At 47.8% G+C, this 20,233-nt stretch overlaps 2 protein-coding genes across 6 annotated transcripts in view; one reads left to right on the plus strand and one right to left on the minus strand.

The window, feature by feature from the left end:
- The window catches only part of KIAA0513, a 47,189-nt gene extending 38,122 nt beyond the window's left edge, over window positions 1-9,067 (minus strand). For 2 of the 4 annotated variants that reach the window (XM_081921804.1, XM_081921801.1), the window contains exon 1: window positions 8,941-9,067. The gene's annotated coding sequence lies outside the window, so the exon portion shown is untranslated. Of the gene's footprint in view, window positions 1-7,799; window positions 7,881-8,929 lie in introns of those variants that run through there. The other 2 variants (XM_081921802.1, XM_081921803.1) reach the window with 2 other exon arrangements.
- A 3,277-nt stretch (window positions 9,068-12,344) lies between these two features.
- Window positions 12,345-18,927, plus strand: SPATA2L (spermatogenesis associated 2 like). Of its 2 annotated transcripts, none has more exons than XM_081922929.1 (3): window positions 12,345-12,432; window positions 15,496-15,805; window positions 16,874-18,927. In XM_081922929.1, exons 2-3 carry the CDS (start codon window positions 15,497-15,499, stop codon window positions 17,951-17,953), a joined length of 1,389 nt encoding a protein of 462 aa, XP_081779055.1. In that variant the 5' UTR covers window positions 12,345-12,432; window position 15,496; the 3' UTR covers window positions 17,954-18,927. The 2 variants fall into 2 exon arrangements, with proteins under 2 accessions (XP_081779055.1, XP_081779056.1); XM_081922930.1 differs by lacking the exon at window positions 12,345-12,432 and adding an exon at window positions 12,471-12,648.
- The last annotated feature ends 1,306 nt before the right edge of the window (window positions 18,928-20,233 follow it).

The following is a 20,233-nucleotide window of genomic DNA, read 5'->3' on the forward strand; positions in this document are numbered from 1 at the left end:
CTTCAACAACGCACTGTATGTCATTCCTGCAAAGCAGCTCTCCTTTGCAACCGCAAAGCACAGATAGCATACAAGAATTAGGGACGGGAAATTTATGGCTGATAGCCTTCCAAATGCTGCTGGACTTCAACTTACATCAGGGCTTCATTGAAACCCGGGAGGGCCAAAGAATTCCCCAGCCCTTTGGTAAATGATACATCAAACCCATTCATTATGAGAACAGGAGAGACAAAACAGCATTCCTTCAGTGTGGTCCCCTTGCCTTAATATCTCAAAAGCTCCGGCCCTTCCTCCTCCTGCTGAGTAACATGAGTAACAAAAGCAGAATAAGGCCTTGTTTGCTCACTGATATACTGCACTGTGTATTTTACAACTTCCCCCTTTCTTTCCTGATTGCTTTACAAATACACTAAGGTTGTTTTAAAGATGTTACTTACCTCTTTGTTTATATGCACATGGTGGGCAAGCATGCTAGCTCTTGAAATTCTCTCTCAGATTCAGAGCAGCTGATACTATTAAATCAGCCCCCCGAAGTGGTGTACATTTGTAAGAAAATGATCTTTTGGTGTGGCAGCACTATAGACATCAGGCAGGCCCCTACACAGTACTGTTTTGGCCTCTGTTAAAAACATTTTTGTTTAGGCAAGCCTACCTAGACACGTAGAATGTTGACGTGTTTTAATCTGGTTTTTAGCTTATTGTTTAATTATTTCTGAATGTTTTAAATAGGTTTCTTTTCTTACCAATAATTTTATCATTTTATTATTTTTGTAAACCGCTGTGAGGTTTTATTACAATCAATTTCATGCTCGTGGTATTATCATCAGCTGCTTTGAGCCCAACATTTGCTGTTGGAAAAGCAGCACAAGAATATCAAATAAACCCACAACAGATGCTTAAGAAGGACTGGGCAGGAGGCAAATCGCACCGGCAAAACAAAGGAAAAAAATATTTTTATGCCAACACCTAAGAAACTGTCTGCTTTATTGGGATATCTGAAACACACAGTAAACAAGAAAGATCTGGAACCTGCAACAGCTGAGATCACTGCAGACAGACTAGTCACAGCAAGAAACTGGATATCAGATAAACCGGTTAACATTTTGCAATGGTATATAAAAAAATGTGGTATATGATATAGCGTTGTCACAACATTTATACATTATAAAAGAGATATTGAAAGATGTGCACCAAACAAATCTTTGAAGAATGGAGTTTGTTAATTATGAGAAATATAAAATTCCAATACAATGTTCAACCTCCTACATTATTTTCACTTGTATAATTTGACACTCTTCTCGTATAATTTGACATTCTGCTTAAAATATCACAGTAACCAAGGACACACACACAAATCTGTATAATGTTCCTTAAACCATAATTGACTTTTTGTATATGGATGAAAGATTATGAAATTTTGGGTTGTATTCCTCCAACAGAAGACAGAGTCACCCATAGGAAAGTACAGATACCCTCGGGGAGTTGAAAAACAGGACATAAGGACATAAGAAGAGCCCTGCCGGATCAGGCCTGTCAAATCCAACACTCTCTTATCATAGGGGCCAACAAGATGCCTATGGGCCACCTGCAAGCATGATGCAAGTGCAACAGAACTCTTCCCCACCTGTGATTCCCAGCAACTGATAGCCAGCAGCACACTGCCTCTGACAGTGGAGGGAGAACATAGCCACTGTGGCTAGAAGCCTTGATAGGCAAATACCTGTTGTTACTATTTTAGCTTTTTGTACATTTTAAACTGCTCTTGCAATTTTTTCTTGATAATTTTATTGTTTTATCTTTTTGTAAACCGCTCTTGAGGTTTTTCTTCTACAAGCAATTAGTATATAAATGTTATGAAATAAAATAAATAAATAACCCCCTTTTAAAGCCATATGAGTTGGTGGCACTCACTACCTCTTGCAGGAACGAATCCCATAGTTTGTAACTATGCGTTGAGTGAAGGAGGAACTGCTTTTGTCTGACCTGAATCTTCCTTGGTTTTCCCTGAGTTCTAGTATTATGAGGGACAGAGAAAAACCTACCCACTTTCTGAGCACCATGCATCATTTTTATACACCTCTATTGTATCTCCTCTTAGTCACTTTTTTTGCTGAACTAAAAGGCCCCCAATGTTGTAATCTTTCTTCACAAGGGAGCTGCTCTACCCCTGTGATCATTTTATATCTGTTCCCAATACCTGGCCTGCACATCTCTTAACTGTAGAGCTTCCACTTTTAGCTGTACAGTTTAAAAGCTGCTGGCAAGAACAATTACCGTATCTCCTCCTCTATAGGACGTACTTTTCCCCTTCCAAAAATTAAGAAGAAATGTGTGTGTGTCCTATGGAGCGAATGCAGGCTCCTTGGCTTCAGCGATAGCAACACGAAGCCTCCGAAGCACAGAGGGAGAGCTCCCCCTGCGCTCCGGAGGCTTCGCATTGCTTTCGCTGAAGCCGCCCGAAGCCCCCGGAGCGCAGCACAAACTTTGGGCAGCTATCTGCAAGTCTTCGGAGCGCAGCAGGAGTTCCCACTGCACCCCAAAGGCTTGCGGATAGCCACATGAAGCCTGGAGAGCGAGAGGGGTTGGTGCACACCAATCCCTCTTGCTCTTCAGGCTTCGCTTCGCTGGAGAGGCGCTGCACAGTTTTCCCTCTCTGCGCAGCGCCCCTTCAGCGAAGTGGGAGGAGAAATGGAAGGGGCTCGGTTTGGCGCTGAGCAGAGAGGGGGAGAATGTTTTTTCCCTGTTCTCCCCCTCCTATGGTCCGGTGCATCCTATGGTCCGATGCGTCCTATAGAGCGAAAAATACGGTGACACCATACCTGTCTAACGTATTATATTGGACCGTTGTTTCTTCAGCTTGTAAATGGCCTTGTGTATAGTAATATAGTAAGGCAGCATACAAATTAAAAGGGAAATGAAATGAAATGTCCAATCCATTTAGCTGCAACCTTTTCAGACCCAAGATACAATTTTAAGTTTTAACCCAAACATGCCTAGGGGACCCATTTCTTAATCTTTTATCATATATTTGCATGGTGGTAGTGCTCCTGTTGTGAGCCACCTTGGAACAGGCCAAATCCCCCAAGCTGAAGAACAGTGGTCTTATCCATTTACACCGTTAGAACTGTCAGCACGTCATGTGCAATTAAATTCATTACACATTGCATAAAGACGCCTACCTTTTTCTCTGTCCTGAACATCAACATAGCACCCCAAACCAAATCTGACACTTGCTCCTGAAATAAATGGAAGAAAGAATCACCTGGCACTTTAAATATGGGAAATATTTTTCCTGGACATGGAAGGAGATTATTCAGCTTCATGTAGCAGGCCTCTCAAAGGTCCCCACAGCCTTCCAACAGTTAAAAGTGCTTCTTCCTATCCTATCAGGTCCCAAGATACTGCAGTCCCTTGGGTTTCACACTTGTAAATGATTTGGCTCAAGAACAAAAAAGCAGTGGTGGTAGGAGGCTCCTCCAGGCCTTTCTCCAAAGTACACGTCCTTCCAGATTTATAACCAGGACTTGACAGGGTAAATTGCGTTATCGTTTTGATCTAACCTGGGCTTTTTGCTAAATTTGTGCGGAGAGTGCCAGCTGTTTTGTGATCAGAGAGGAACCTCAGAACACGCTGTCTCTTGGAAAATGCCGCCTTGAAAAATGAAGTCGGTTGTCCCAGACGTGGCCAGGAGGATACTGGCCAAGGCTGGCTTGGAAAAAAAAGAAAGGAAGAAAAAGCAAAGGGAACACTCAGGACCACAGGCACAGTAGAAGTACTGGCACAAGTCCCATTTGCAAGGTATTCATATTCCTAGCTTTAATTTAATGCCAGGATGGAGAACCTGTGGCCCTCCAGGTTTCACTGGACTGGGACTCCCATCATTCCTGACATGCTGGCAGGGGCTGATCTGAAGGGCCAAAGGTTTCCCCACCCCTAGTCCAACCTAACCCCAATCTAATGGATCCATTTTAACACAGAGGTGAAGTTGGAACCTTAGATATTCTCTACAGTGAGCACCTGCTCATCCCACTCCACAGCAAATGATGAATTCCCTTTGGCACCAGCTTAAAACCTTTTTCATTTGCCCAGGCATCTTAAGTTATTGTATTTTCAGCTGGTACGGTATTTTCATTCCTCTCAATATTTATTATACTGCTGTTTAACACTTTCTATTGTTTTAATTTTGCAGTGGGGATGGCTCAGTTGGTTAAAGTGTGGTGCTGATAACATCAAGGTTGCAGGTTCGATCCCCGTAAGGGACAGCTGCATATTCCTGTAATGAGGGAGATTGATGATCCTCAGGGTCCCATCCAACTCTACAATTCTGTGGCTTCAGATTCTTATGTATACTGCCCTGAAATCCATTTTGGATGAAGGTCCAGTTTATACATTTTTAATATACACCTGTTCATCCAGCGGTGGAGGAAGCTGCTTGGGCGCCTGGGGCAGTGCGCCCAGGGGCAGGGTGCACTGTGGGGCCTCCAGAGTCTGCCTGCCTCCTCCAACTCAGCCGCCCTACAGCCTGCGGACGTCCAAGTCTCTCAGCAGAGACGCGTGGCTCAGGCGCACTGCAGGCCCCACGGTGAGTGGCACCCAGCATTTTGTCACCTCCCCTCAGTGGTGACACCCGGGCCGGCCCGCACCAACCGCACCCCCCTTCCTCCGCCCATCCTATTTTAAAGGTTTGCCTCCAGTGGCCTGAAGATTATAATCTTATGAAAAATTTCAGTGATGCAAGGTCTACTTTTTAAAAGGGAGGAGAATGAAGAGTCATGCAGGACTCATATGAAGGAACTAGATATAGCCGCTGTAAGTGGGGGTGTTCTGTGGTTTGCCTCGAGCATCAACAGGTGTTGGAAGCAAGAGATCATTAACAGAACCCAGAGGAGTAGATTAATGTTTGTGCTGATAGACTTCATCCATGTGAACAAATACAATTGTACATAGTTGCCCCTACTCATGCAGTGTGAGACGATCCTGCCTATGTACACAGATCATGCTGCATCTAGACAGACCCAGTGAACAGTATGAAAGAAAGGGCTTGATGCTGTGCTGTTGTATAAAGTGGGCAGGTGTGGACCTCTGAGCAGACTTTTCCTTGGAAGTTCATTTTCTTGTTTCTGAGTTTTCCAGAAGCACCTGATTGGCCACTGTGGAGAACAAGATGCTGGACTAAACAAGACTTTGGTCAGATCCAGCAAAGAACTTCTTATACCCCTATGTCCTACTGTAAAAACTTATATATGTTTTAAAATCTATTGTCTCAATGCAGGTACCATCCCACCCCCTCCGGCTTTTTACACCTTGGCAAAAGAGCCCCCATTTTCCAGAAATCTGTAACTTCATACTGTTTCATTTAAGAATACAAGAAGAGCCATTCTGGATCAGGCTAAAGGACCACCATCCTGTTCTCACAGTGGCCAACCAGGTTCCCCAATGGAACCCCGTCCCCCCAGGACCTGAGTGCAACAGCAAGTCTCCCCGCTTGGGATTCCCAGCAACTGGCATTCAAAAGTAGGCTGCTTCTGAGAGTGCAAGGAATACATATCCATCGTGACTAGCAGCCATTGATAGCCTTATCCTCCAGATCTGTGTAATCCTCTTTTAAAGCCATCCAAGTTGGCAGCCATCACTGCCTCTTCTGGGAGCAAATTCCACAGTTTAATTATGTGCTGCATGACGAAGTACTTTTTGTCTATCCTGAATCTTCTAACATTCAACTTGATCAGATGGCCCCAGGTTCTAGCATTAAGCGAGGGGGGAAAACTTGTCTCTGTCCATTTTCACTCATCCCAGCTCAGCCTCAGTACTGTGCAGCAAAGCATCAATGAGACCTACTGTAAAAGGACTTTTGCCTGGCTTTCTCTCTCCTCCAGGAAATATATTGCAAACAACTTTTCTCTTCCCTTAGCAGGAATATCTTAGCCTCAGAACCACCCCGAAGCTTTTAATTAACTATTGTATAGAAACAGCACCTTGCTTGCCAAAGCTTTGCCAAAATTCAAAGAAAGTTTCTTATCGCTTTGTTGTTTTTAGAACAGCTTTTCCTAGGATCTTTCTACGTACCAGCTGTCACAACTGGGATCCCTCCCCACACTCCTTTTCCAAAATCCCTACTGCCTAGCCAAGGCAAACACCAGCCATAGCAGATAAAAGATCTTGCAAGGATCAAAGGCAATTTGCACCTATTAAGAGTAATCAGGAGTGAAAGGTGAAGAAGAGAACAAAGCCACAGTCAGCCCGTGGAAACCATTTTAATCCAAGAGAGACTTCACAGAAAGGAGACATTTTTTCCAGAATCGGTTGAACCTGAAATTCTACTGAATCAACGCTGAGGATACAGGCCAATCACAATAAACCAATCACAATCACAATCACAATCAAGCCTCCATGTTCAGAGGCAGCCTATCTCAAAAGTAAGGTAAAGGTAAAGGGACCCCTGACTGTTAGGTCCAGTTGCAGATGACTCTGGGGTTGCAGCACTCATCTCGCTTTACTGGCCGAGGGAGCCGGCGTACAGCTTCTGGGTCATGTGGCCAGCATGACTAAACCACTTCTGGCAAACCAGAGCAACACACAAAAATGTTGTTTACCTTCCTGCCAGAGTGGTACCTATTTATCTACTTGCACTGCATGCTTTTGAACTGCTAGGTTGGCAGGAGCAGGGACCGAGCAACGGGAGCTTACCCCATTGCGGGGATTCGAACCGCCAACCTTCTGATGGGCAAGCCCTAAGATCTGTGGTTTAACCTACAGTGCCACAATAAACAAAGCCTCCATGTTCAGAGGCAGCCTATCTCAAAAGTACTGAATGCTGAATCCAGGGAATCCAGGGAAATAAGGTGCCTTAATGCTCCCCTAATGAGCTCTCCAGAGGCCTGACAGGCTTAACCTAATAAGAGCATAAGAAGAGCTCTGCAGTTGGATCAGGCCACTGGCCCATTAGTCCACATCCTGTTCTCACAGTGGCCAGCCAGAAGCCTAAGGAGGCCCACAAGCAAGAACAGCAATAATTCAACAGCTGAAGACAATGGTTTAACCAGCCCTGCTGACTATCTTTATGCCCGGAGAAGACTCACAATTATACATACAGAGAGAATAAGCATTTAGGGAGGCTTCGGAATAACTGGACTGTCTAGGATGGTAGCTACTGCAATTCAAAGTTCTCACAGCTCAGATAGACTGCTCCTGCTCAGGAGCTAGTGTGCAGAAAACATGCTGGCAGAGGTTGCCTAATGTCACGTGCCTCCAATTCAACGCCCCCCCATCCCCACCAATCGCCCCATGCCGTCAGACCCTTTACTTAGCAAGGACAAAGGCACAGGCTATCTACACACCATACATTGCTTCCCCCAAGAATCCTGGGAACTGTAGTTTACCCCTCCCAGCACCCTTAAACTACAGTACCTATGATTCTTTGGGTGGGTGGAGATGTTCTTTACATGTAGTGTACACACAGCTGGCTAGCGAGAAGCTGCAGTCATGTTATGATGCCTGTCCTACCGGCCAGACTAAGCCTGTCAGCAAATGGATAGGATACCTGGCTTGTCAGCTGCCATCTTGAAAATCATACCAAGTGGAGAGGAAAACAGTATTTTAATAGCTGTCAGTGGATTTTACACATCTGTGCTGCCAGGAAGCACCATATCCCACCCTCAATTAGTTATGCCCCAAAATGCCCCCCCAGGAGGGGGGGTTCAGAGAAATCTTTTTAAAAGGACAAGGTCAGGGCTGATTCTGACTCAAAATTCCAAGCAAACCTATTTAAAGAGGTAACCAAAGAAACATATTTGCTCTACCTGTATAGATCAAGAAAGCCAATGTGGTGTGTCAAATCTCCACTCGGCCGTGAAGCTCATTGGGGGATCTTAGGTCAGTCACCAACTCTCAGCCTAACCTACCTCACGGGGCTGCAATGATATGGAGGGAGTGGGGAAGCCATCTACAATACCTTGAGCTCACTGGAGGAAAGGTGAAATATAAACGCAATCCACTATATAATTTGGAAAGTGGTTTGTCTGTCCCTTTGGTCCCTATAGGTTTGGATGCCTCTGGAGATATCACCACCAAACTTGGTCGCAAGGGTTCCCAAGGTGGGGGAGTGGTCTTTGGTGACGTTTGGAAGCCAGGCGCCATTTTGAATCAAGACTTCACTCCATTTTTGGTGTGATGGCTCCAAATTCACAAATGACACTACCCATTCCAAAAAAAACAAAAAAAACAAAAAACAAAAAACATACACACAATATTTTTTGGTTTCTAAAAAATTTCGCGCCATTTATTTCCTGCTGTTAATAAATAATAAAAATAAATAAACTGCACTTACAGGGAATCTGAGGCACTCTTTACATGCTATGGATCAACCAAATAAAAAACACTGCAATGGAATAAGATGCCTCAGACCACTGGTCCAGCTAGCTCTGTACTGGCTACACAGCTGAGTGGCAACAGCTCTACAGAGTTTCACACAAGAGCCTAAGAAGAGGCCGCTGGGTCAGGCCAAAGGCAAATCCAGCCCAGCATCCTCTTATCCCAGGATGTATCTGGGAAGCCCAACATTGGAGGAAGACAAACATACACCAGAGGGCTGACAGCCATCTCCAGAAACGAAGCAGAAGGGAATCCATGCAACGCGTCACCAATAATGGCTCTCTAACGGTAGGCAGGGGGGGCTAGGCTTTTCCAGAAGCGCGCTCCGCCTCTCTGTGGAGCCCCCAGGCCCTTCAGCTTTACCTGCGCCCCTGTTTAAATCGGAGAGGGGACCACGACGCCTCGCACCTCTCTACTCCACGGAATGCAAGCAAAGGCACTCTGCATATGCCCCGTAGTGGTCTGTACGCTGCAGCGCCCGATTTGCAAAGAGAGTTCTCCCAGCGCGAATCCTTCTATCAGCTTGCGCCCCACCCCCCAGAAAGTCGGTTGCGCCCACCTGCGCCTTACCTCCTGCTACAGCGCCCTCCGTGCGTCCGGCTGCGCGTCTTCTCCCTCCTCTTGCGAACTGAGCGAGCGGAAGGGCGCAGACTCGGAGCCGCGGCCGGGGAAGGAGGCGGCACAGTGGCTGCCACGTGAGAAGGTTCAGAGGAGGGGCCGGGGAAGCCTGAGCGGGAGGCGGGCGGGTAGCTCGGCAAAGGTTGCAGCCGCGCCGCCGGGGGAGGTGAGCGGACTGCTGCAGTCCCTCAGGTAGAACACTTTCAAAGCACATGGTCCCCCGGAAAGAAGAACCCTGGGAACTGTAGTTTGCCCCTCGCTGCGCTACAGTTCGCAGCAGTCTTAACAAACTACAGTTCCCAGGATTCGGGGGGGGGGGCAACGTGCTTTCAATGGGCATTAAATGCATGGTGTGGGTGTAGTCTTAGACCTCTGGAGGTCAGAGAGTCTTGTTGTGGGGTCAATCTGCAGTGGACTGAGCACACATCCTTGAGTCCAGTTGTCCCCACCTGAACATAAAACGGGTCTGCTGGTTCAGGCCATCTAGCCCCAGCATCTTATTCTCGCAGTGGCCGACCAGATGCCTGTGGGAAATCCTCAAGCAGAACCCCAGCAGCTGGTATTCAGAAGCATTACTGCCCCTGACAATGGAGGTGGAGCATACCCATTATGGCTAGCAGCCATTGATAGCCTTGTCCATGCAATTGTCCAGTCCTCTTTTAAAGCCATCAAAGTCGGTGGCTGTCACTGCCTCTTGTAGCAGCGAGTTCCATAGCTTAGCTGCATGAAGAAGTCTTTTATCCATCCTGAATCTGCCAACACAGCTTCAATGGATCTCCACAGGTTCTAGTGTTGTGAGAGTTGGAATAAATATTTCCTCTATCCACTTTCTCCATGCCATGCATAGTTGCATAAACCTGCCTGTCTTCTTTCTTACAACATCCTGAGTGTAGCCCTGTCTGTCAGCTTCCTCCTCCTCCTAATGTTGCCTCCTCCCTGTCTTCCACCCTACCAGTTCAACTCTCCAACAGGGATTTACTTTTGGAGACATCGGCATACACTTGCTCCACACTGGCTGTACACACGCCTACTTAGAAGTAAGCACCATTGAACTCTGCACTTATGGGAAAACATGCACCAGATATATTCATTCGATTTTTGTTTATCCTGGCTTACTTACTTACACACACTCCACCTTCTCCCTGTTTTATTCTCACAACAACCTTGTGAGGTATGTTTAGGCTGAGAGACTGTGACTGGCCCAGGGTAACCCAGTGACTTTAATGGCTGAGCAGGAATTTGAATCCTGGCATCCCAGGTCCTAGTCCTACACTTGAACAATTATACCACACTAGCTCTTACAACAAGACCTGCAAGACAGCTCATGACAATTTTTGTTTTAAGCACTGTACAATAAAAGCATAGCAATTGAATACAAATCAGGCTTAGCAATTCTAAAATCCATTTACCTAGGAAATAAATAATTGTAATAAAAAGTACCGTAAAGGTAATAAAGGCAGGATTTCTAGCAGAACCCTGTAAGACAGAAGAACTGTCCTGTTCCTCAGCATTGTTCCTCCCCCCCCCCCCTTCACAGCTTGGAGGTTTCCAGTTGCATCAGGAAAAAGAGCTTATTTCTCAATGCAAATGCGCCCTCTGCTGCAGGTCTTTTGATTTACAAACAAAAGCTGTATGTTGCTAGAAGCCAGTGATGGAAAGGCAGGTAGGAACATAGGAAGCTGCCTTTATACAGACTCCAGACCCATTGGTCCATCTAGCTCAGTATTGCCTACACTGACTGGCAGCAACTCCCCAAGATTCCAGAATGGAGAACCTTTCCCTCCTCTACCTGGGTATGCTGGGGATGGAACTTGGGACCTTTGGTATGCAAGGCAGATGTTCTACTAAGGGGTTGAGGTTTTATTCGGAGCTGCTGCTGGATTTCTAGAACTGGATGGGTTTAAATGCACACTTTTTAGGGAACTACCCTGCCTAACTGAACACAGCAAGCTTTTCTTCCAAGTAAGTGTGCATAGGATCAGGCTGCACCATACCAGCCACCATGTTTTGTTATGATGTTAGCTATGATATTCTTCAAGACTGAAGAAACCTTCAGTGGTTTTCAACCAGTGTGCCATAGCACGCTGGGATGCCTTGAATGATGGTCAGGGGTGTCGCGGGCAACACTGGCCCTTTCCTCTGATGCCCTCTCACATCTCTGCCTCCCAAACTCTTGCACAACTGTTTGTTGCAGCAGCTCTGGCTTCAAGCTCCCCAGGTGAATGGTGCTTCTGGGGCTGGCCAGGGGGTGTTTCCCAGGCCCCTGTGGGGCATTGTGAGGAGGCCCCTCTCTTTGGGGCGGGGGGGGGGGCAGCTCAGAGACCGGGGTGGCAGCTGCAGTTGTGCAGAGGACTCCAAGGACAGGGGAGAAGAGAGGAGGCTGAGGGAACCCTCCTCAAGGGAGGGGTGAGGGGCTGCCAGCTCTGCAGGCAAGGGGTGACATAACTGGTCTCCTGAGCCCCATAGGGGTGCCACTGATAGATTGTAGTTGGTCAAGGAAGCAGTGGACCCAAAAGGTTGAAAAGCTCTGGCTTATATACACCATCCAGTACTCCAAAAGTCCCTCCTTGCAGGGGCTTGCTCCATATTTTCATGCCATAGTGGCATCATGAAGTATGGGATTTGTGACATTTGTGGTTCAGTTCATGGGCTACCAATGTTATGTGCATTTTTATGGTGACTTTAGGAAGATTTAATGTAGAAATCATGAGGATCCCCCACTTTGGCTCTATGCCTGATTTTTACAGATTAGTCTGTGTGATAGATGTAATCTGTGATTTGATAGCAGTTTGGGGTGTATCCCATGCAACAATCATGCTAAGTTACCAGGATCTGTTTTTTATTCCCTGGTTGTGACTGTTACCCAGACATGGTCTGATCGTGCAACACTTCTGCACCAATTGCTCTGGCTACCAGTGTGTTTCTAGGTCCAGTTCAAAATGCTGGTTTTAATCTTTGGGTCCCTAAACTGTTTGGGGTGGGTTACCTAAATGCACCTTTCCACCTTTGTATCATGCCTTCTTAGGCTGTAAACCTGAAGGTAATGAGCTCTCTTTTTTAAAAAATGATTTAGCCCTCCTCTTGAAAGGGACAGCAATAAACAAATTAAATATAACTGGGACCTTTGTCTGAAATACACAAACATTGACTTGCAATACCTGCCAATGATATTATAACATTCTTTTTTGTGTTCTATTATAATTATGATTTTTAAAAGTTTTTTTTTAACTCGTTCCTTTAAGATTTTTTTTTTTAAAAAAAACACACAAATCCTTCAGTGCAGCAAGGAAAAGGTTAACGGCCGGCTCCTGAGACTTGACGTAATCTCCTCTCGGGAAGGGCGGGGCAAAGAAGAACCGGAAGTGACAGGAGCGAGCCCAAAAGGGAAAGAGAGCGAGAGACCGAGAGAAGGGGGCCAAGGAGCTAGCGAGCGAGCGCTGGCAGGTGAGCGGGACGCGAGTTCGAATCCCAACCGGCCGGATTTGCGGGGGCGTGCGGGGGAAACTTGTGAGGCGGGGGTGTTTGACTCCCCAATGACGTTCCAGCGGGACGAAGAGGCGCTCCCTTCATCGCCTTGCGAGCATGGAGAGGGGGCTCTTTCAGTTTCTACAGACCCCCACCCTCCAAATACGAGCCCTTTACCTGGGATCCCCCCAAGTGGTAGGCATACTGCCGCTCCGGCTCCAAATCTCCTTGTCTAGTGCAGCAGCAGCAGCGACCAACAGCCCTGTGGCACCTGAAAGTCTGCCAGGATGATGGTGGCATCTTCTGAGCCAGTGGGTCTCTTCTGATGCTGGTCCCTTTTTTTTTAGACTGGACCTGCTGGTGGAGCGATGTGTGTCTTTATTTTCTGTACAGCACCTACCAGGCATGAACGAGAAGCGCCTTGTGGCACCTTAAAGGCTGGCACACTTTATGTTGGCACACGGTCCAGAGAAGCTGTGGTAGAATTTAAGATAAGGCTTTCGGAGCAGACTAACAGGAAATTAGTGTGGATGAGGCACTTTTTGAAATAATGATTCATGATCCATTAAAGGTAAAGGTAAAGGTACCCCTGCCCGTACGGGCCAGTCTTGACAGACTCTGGGGTTGTGCGCCCATCTCACTTAAGAGGCCAGGGGCCAGCGCTGTCCGGGGACACTTCCGGGTCACATGGCCAGCGTGACATCGCTGCTCTGGCAAGCCAGAGCTGCACACGGAAACGCCGTTTACCTTCCCGCTGGTAAGCGGTCCCTATTTATCTACTTGCACCCGGAGGTGCTTTCGAACTGCTAGGTTGGCAGGCGCTGGGACCGAGCAGCGGGAGCGCACCCCGCAGCAGGGGTTCGAACCGCCGACCTTTCGATCGGCAAGTCCTAGGCGCTGAGGCTTTAACCCACAGCGCCACCTGTGTCCCTCATGATCCATTAGGGGGTTCCTAAAGTACTAAGGGGTTTTCATATAGTTTACTCCAACAGTCTCCCACTGATTTATGTATTGGGCACCCACGCTGCTGATGCCCCACAGTTTTGCCCCATGATTCTGTCCCTTTCCCTATTTCCCTGCAAAGCCACAGTACCCACATAATCGTAACAGCATAACTTCTCCCCCTTTCACTGGAAGCACTTACGGTGTGCCCTACTACCACCTTGAGGCTGTGACAGGACTCTCTCCCATAGACTTGCCCTCCTGCGCCCCCCCCCCCTCCCTCACATGCAAAAGCAAAGCTATCTCCCTCAAGTCTCTCATTCTCAGCACTTGGTGATCTGGTGGGTGGTTAACTCTCCGAGAGTCTCCCTCTGTTGGGCTTGGATTGTTATTTTTAAGAGCTATTTGTGGGGGCTTTGATTCTAAAGTGCTCCCATAGCAACTTACCTTGTTAGTTCAGGAACTGGGTTGACAACTATGTATTGTTGTCTATGGCGCTATGCACTAACAGCAGGGCTTCTTCCAGAAGACAGCCACATACTCAGAAGCCATGAACGTAGCAAGTGTTGGCAAAGAAGTGCCAACAACTTGTTTTGGGGCAGGGGCTGTCCCCTCCCTGGCTCATGGTCCCCAGGGTGGCTCTCTTCCACCCTCTCTGAGCCGTGGCTGTGGTGACTGGCTGCCTTTTTTGGCTCCCAGACATGTGGAGGGAAAGAGGCGGAAGCCACAGAGTGGCAACCAAAGGGCAGGGAGCTCAGGATGGCAGACAGAGTCCCACCGTATTCAGCAGTTCTCCAGGGTTTCAAGCGGGCGTCTCTCCCATCCCTACTTGGAGATATTGAACCTTGGAACTTCTGCATGCAAAGCTGATGCTCTACCAATGAACTGAATGTAACTGAAGTGAAGAAGCAAATATTTCCTAACTCTATTCCTAATCGGAACAGTCTTGGCATACTATACAGTGTGTATATTTTGATATAGATATTCTCACAAGGACTTGCTTTCGCTTTAGTGGTGGAGAATGTAGAGACATATTTAAAAGGCAATGTGGTGAAATTGGCAAGACTTTGCCCCTCCTTCCCCCACCACCCCCAGCCATGCACCTTGTCAGTTTCTCCAGAGTAAGCATCTTCTGGAGGACAGCAGATCTTTTGGACCACAGCTCCCATCAGCCTCAGCCAACATGGTCAGTGGCAAGGTATATGGGGAGTCCCAAAAATATGGAGGACATCAGGTTGCAGGAGGCTGGAGTAGAGATGGTGGAGAGAGTGAAGATAAAAATCGAACAAGTAACACAGAAGATGGGGGGAGTTCCATTGTCAGTGGCATCCTAACCAAAATGATCACTTGTCATTCCTCTGCAATTCCAGCTGTCAGTTTGTACACCAGAGCTCTGTGCAGCAACTCTGCTGGAAACTTAATCAGTGCTTGAAAAAAGCAAGAGGACAATCGGGGAAGTGTGTGAGTGCCAACAGTTTGGGATGGATGAGAGAAAGGGAATAGCCAAATTCTCACTGATGAACCAGTAATGATCTTGAGAACACTTTTTTTCTGCCAAAATCTCCAGCAGTCAGGTCACAGTAGCATTCCTCTATACACCAGGGGCATCATCATATAAAAACCATGAGGTTTTTATACCTCTAAAAGGCAGGGTAGAAATGACTGAAATGAATCAATACACTTAAAATTCCCTTTCCCATCACTTGGCCATTATCACCACCTCCTGCTTGCAGTTACATTACCCTTTGCATGCATGTGCAAATGGCATTGAAAAGATAACATGAGAAGTGAGAATGCACATGCAAATGAAGAATATCTGCCCATACTGCATCAGCCTATTTATGGAATGCAGCTTATGTTAAAGGGCTTCTGGCGGCGGAATTTTATATATATATTTGGCATGGGTATTTTCTTTGCAGCGGGAAAACTCATCCCTGGCTTTTGTAAATCAAAACAACCATCCTGTGCAGTATACAAGGCTCTGTTTTATGGGCTTGGTGGCTGAATTCATTTGCTTGGCAAATCGTAGCCATAGGCTGATTTGATTGACAGAATTTCAAATGGGACCAGGTTCAGGGCTTTGCTCTTTTCCCACTGCAGGATGTCTCCTGGAGCGGTGCTGCAGGAGAAGTACCGTCAGTGCTTGGAGAACAATTTCCACCAGGGCCACACTGGCATCTGCACCGACTCGTCCCTGAAGGAGCGGATGTGGCGGCAACTGCTGGAGGATCCAGAAGTTCACAGTGCCCTGAGAGGGGAGGACACCTTCGCCATGCTTGCCTCGGCCCTGCGAGGACAGCTGGATCTGGGACTGGCACTCCAGAATCTTGGCCGGGCCTTTGAGGTGCTGGAACTGGCAGCCGTCAATCTTTACTTCTTCCCCTGGCGCAAGGAATTTGGAACCATAAAAGTGAGCATTTTGGGGGGGAAGTCAGGCATTGTGGGGGCAGAGGGAGGAGGCCACACAGGACTCTGCTATATTGCAGACAGAAACAGTTGTTTATTTTACTTATTTGAATTCCTTCCTTCCAAATCATGCGAAGAGCAGCTCACCTCACATACAGATGTGCAATGTATAAAAATAAAACCAACCACCTTCCATTCATTGGCGTGCAGAGGTTTACCTAGCCTCTCAGCACCTTTTCCTCAGTTTCCTGATTGTTTCCTGTCTCGGTCAGAGTAGTAATATTTACAGCTGAAATCCTGAGTCTGCTTCTCTTCCAGAGAACTGAAGGAATCATTATTCTTGATTAAATTTCTGTCCTTGCCTTTCCTCCTAAAGGAGCCCAGGGCAGCAAATAGCAAAATGGCAGAAACAATACAATAAAATCTAAAATAAAAACAAATTTAAAACTTCCTTTAAAAAAAAAGAAGCTGTCACATACTCCCACAGCTGCTAATTTCATGGCATGGATAAATTTCATACTCGTTTTCAGTAACTGTATCTTTAAGCCATCAGATGCCAGGGTAAACAGGAATGTTCTTAAGTTCCTCCTGAAAGTTAATAACCAGAGAGACAAATGTGCTTCACCCCTATTCTGCAAACAGGGAGCCACCACAGAGAAGGCCCTATTAACCGGTCAATGACAGCTGGGCAGCATGTATAACCTCATGCATAATACAAAGATAATATTAGTGCTGTGTATCATGCCTAGTCACTGAACAAACAAACAAACAAACTTGTGGTTTTTGTGTGCTTGAAACACTGTGAGTTGTATCCAAAACTAGTCATATTCACAGAAGAGCTACTGAAATTAATGAACTTAAGGTAGTCATGTTCATTTACTTCAGTGGGTCTGCTCTGAGTAAGACTAGCATTGGCTACAATCTTGTATTATTTTGAACACTGGATTGTTTTATCGATGGCTGTGTAAATTGCTTTGTAACCAAGCGGTCAGCAAATGCTGTAAATAAGTAACAGTATTAAATTTGTGTGTCGAGCAATGCAGGGCACTAACTGCTGTGTCTTTCTCTACAGACCTTCTCAGGTGTTTACGTGCACGTCCTCCAGGGAGTCCTGCCTGAGGCCGACATCACCAGGAGTTTCCGCCGGCTGGGCTACATCCCAAGAGACAGCCTCCACCTGGTCATCGCCCAGCTGCCCCCAAGTGCCAGCCTCCTCGCTGCAGCCTGCTGCTTTTTTGCAGCCAGGGTCGAGTGCGAGATCCTGGGGAAGATCGTGCGGGAGCTGGAGCCCTATGCCGCTTCACCTGAAGACCTTCTCCAGGCCCGCAGGGAAGCCAAAGGCAGCCTAGAGAACTGTGTGGCCAAGTTGCAGAGCCTGGTGCGGTGGCCTAGGGGCAGAGATTTCCGTGTGGAGCCAGCTGATGCGATAGACCTGTACAGGGAGAGTCCGGAAGGGCAGGGCCCGTATGGCGACCCTTTGGGACCTAGGTTGCCATTGTCATCGCAGCAGCAGCAGCACCCCATCCCACTCTGCGAGCGCAGCAGCCCCCGGTTGCGGAGCAGAGAGCAGCACTTCCAGACTCCGCAGGGGCTTGCGGAGAACAGGAGCAAGATGTGGGTGCTGGGCCCGGAGGAGCCACCGTACGGCAACGGGATCCCAGCCTCGGAGGGCCCCGATCTGGAGACCTCCTTCTCCTTTATCTCCCTGCGGCGGGAGCTCAGCAGAACTACGGAAACGGACTACCCCACGCCTCCGGGAAGCCGCTTCTTGTCTCCCAGCCCTCACTACGACAGCCCTGGCGGCCCCCAGCTCCACCGGGGCAGCAGCCCAGCCTCTCCCTCAGCAAGGCAGCCAAGGAGCCCCCAGCTGAGCCCCACGGGGATGCACCGAGCTTCGGTGCTGGGTGCGGGGATGTCCCCGACAGAGCCGCCGCGCTATCACCTGCATTCGTGCATGCGCCCGGGCACCCTCCCGGCCTCCTGCTGCAACACCTGCAGGTTGCTGCATGGCGGCAGCTGCGACGGAGCACAAGTCTGCCGAAGCAGCCACCACATGGAAGAGCTGCAAAGTGAGAAGCAGCAGCGCCTCTGGCTGCAGAGGACAGAGGTGGACAAGCTGCTGCACGAGGGGCTGCCGGGAGTCTGGCAATAGCGCACGCTGGGAGAACCCACCAGGGCATCAACCGGACCTTGGACAGAAAAGCTGCCTCCTCTGCAGTTCTGAGGCTTCATCTAGAACCGCATACACAGCCTTGCTTTTCGTCCCCCCTCTCCCAGGACTTCCCTCTCGATTTTCTGAAAAACACTTTCCCTTATTTTTGTTTCAGAGGAAAAAACAGCCAGACACTCACTTTTCAGCATACATTCTCTTTCCCCTGCCAAAAGGACTTTTCTCGAATCCTAAATATTTTGAGGATTTGGGTGAACAAATTTGTCAGGGGGGGGGCGGGGATCCAGTCCTAAACAGTCTCCCGCAGTAGTGTTTGCTGGACAGGTGAGATTCTCTCCCCTCCACTTCCCTCATCCTTTCCACTGAGCATTTGAGGGGGCACTGCTGCATCTGAAAGTGGTTCCAGCTGGCTGACAAGAAATGGCAAGTCAATCGACATGTTAGAAGGACACACACACCCCTCTGCCAGAATCCATCTTTTGTAATATCAGGGCACAATGAAGTTTTACATGATGCTCATCTGCTCCCTCTGTGTATATTCCAAAGGATGCAGGGCAGTGTTTCCCCAACTGGGTGCCATCCAGTTGTTTTGCACTACAGTTCCCACCATCTGCAGCCAGCAGAGCATTAGAATGCTGGGGCTGATGGGAACTGTAGTGGAAGACATCTGGAGGGCACCAAGGTTTGGGGGGAAGCTACTATAGGCAGCTGCCATGGGAGAAGATGGGCTGAGATTACCGGAGGGGGTGGAGGTTGCCTCTCCTTGTTTATACCTTTTCCTGAATCCTTGTGGCTCTCCACTGGAGGCTGAGACAGTGCCAGAAAAGCCTTAATGCTGGGTTTGAGTCTCCTGCTACTAGGCAAGGGCAGAGCTGTTCCCAAGCCCTCAGAGGCACTCAGCATCTCCCTGGTGGCTTACAGAATCAGAGGTGCAAAATAAACAGAAGTGTAATTTCCTTTGTTCTCTGGATTTCTTTTCTCCCTTCCCCCACCTCCCAGTAGCGTGGGTAGTTGAGTTCCAGAGTTTGAATCCTCACTGGTAGGAACCCAGTTGGGGACTACGTAGCTCAGGGGTCTGAGCAGCAATGATTTAAAAGGACTGGGTAGCAACTTCTCTCTGCCAGACACCCTGGCAAATAGACAATATTAGGCTAGATCATTGGTCTTCAGCTGGTGGGCTAGGATCCACTAGCCTAGGGCTTTGGAACCTCTGGCTCTTTGGTCAAATTTGGCCTGGACTAGGTCTCCGTTTGGCTCAGGGTTTCCATTTTTCTCAAACCACGCCCACCTGCCGTCATATGTGAGGTCATATATGGGGCAGGTACACAGCTGCACAACCAAGTTTTCTGTGGCCAACTGGACTCAGCAGCTACTCCCTGCTGAAAGCGTAATGACATTAGATGATTGACAGGTGATTTGTCCCATGGAGTGGGAAATCATGCTACCACCATAGAAATATATGGTAAAATATTAAGAATTTCATTTCCGAAAATTTGCTTGGATTATAGCTGGCTCCCAGGTCTGGAAAAATTGAAACTACTGCTAGCTGTTTGGCTTAGTATAAAGCAGCTGCATACGTATCATGGATGGAGTTAACCGATCAGAATTTTCTGATCATTAAAAACAAGCACTTCCAGAAGTAAAAGATGCACTTATCTATTACAGTAGTTGTTTTCAAGGCTGTTCTGAAAACTTCCCTCCCACTTTCTTCCTTGGCCATCTAGTCTTCCCAGTGTCACTTTGGCTCTTGCACAAAAGTCAGGAGGCAGGTGTAACTGGTCAGTTCTCTTTTTGATGCTTCTGGCATAACTTTGGCCTCCTAAAGGTGCTTCAAGCACTATTTTCTGTTTCCCTACACAAAGCAAAGCAATATCACAGCTCTAGCAAAAGGATTCTGCTTGAGCCCTCGTTTGCTGCTGCTGCTGCTACTTGACTGTCCACTGTCAGCAGTGGAGAAGAGCTTGAATATGCTGCTGTGCTCTAGAGCCACTACCATTTCCACCTCTGAATCAGAAAGGAAGGCCTTCAAAAGCTCACTGGACCAAGAAGGGATATATACTTATGTGTTTGCTACAACAGAGATGCGAAGAGGTTGAAGTCCCTGATCTTCCAAACACCCACCCACGATAAGTTGCTAAGCAGAGCTTGACGCACAGAACAAGCAGTGCATGCAGGCAGGGATGCAAAACAGTGTGGGAGTTAAAGGCGCCTGGGCACCTCTAAATGCAAAGATGCTGCTGTTGCTGCCTAGGAACTTCCCTC

This window comes from Podarcis melisellensis, assembly GCF_964234715.1.
Source record: "Podarcis melisellensis genome assembly, chromosome: 8".
Classification (NCBI taxonomy): domain Eukaryota; kingdom Metazoa; phylum Chordata; class Lepidosauria; order Squamata; family Lacertidae; genus Podarcis; species Podarcis melisellensis.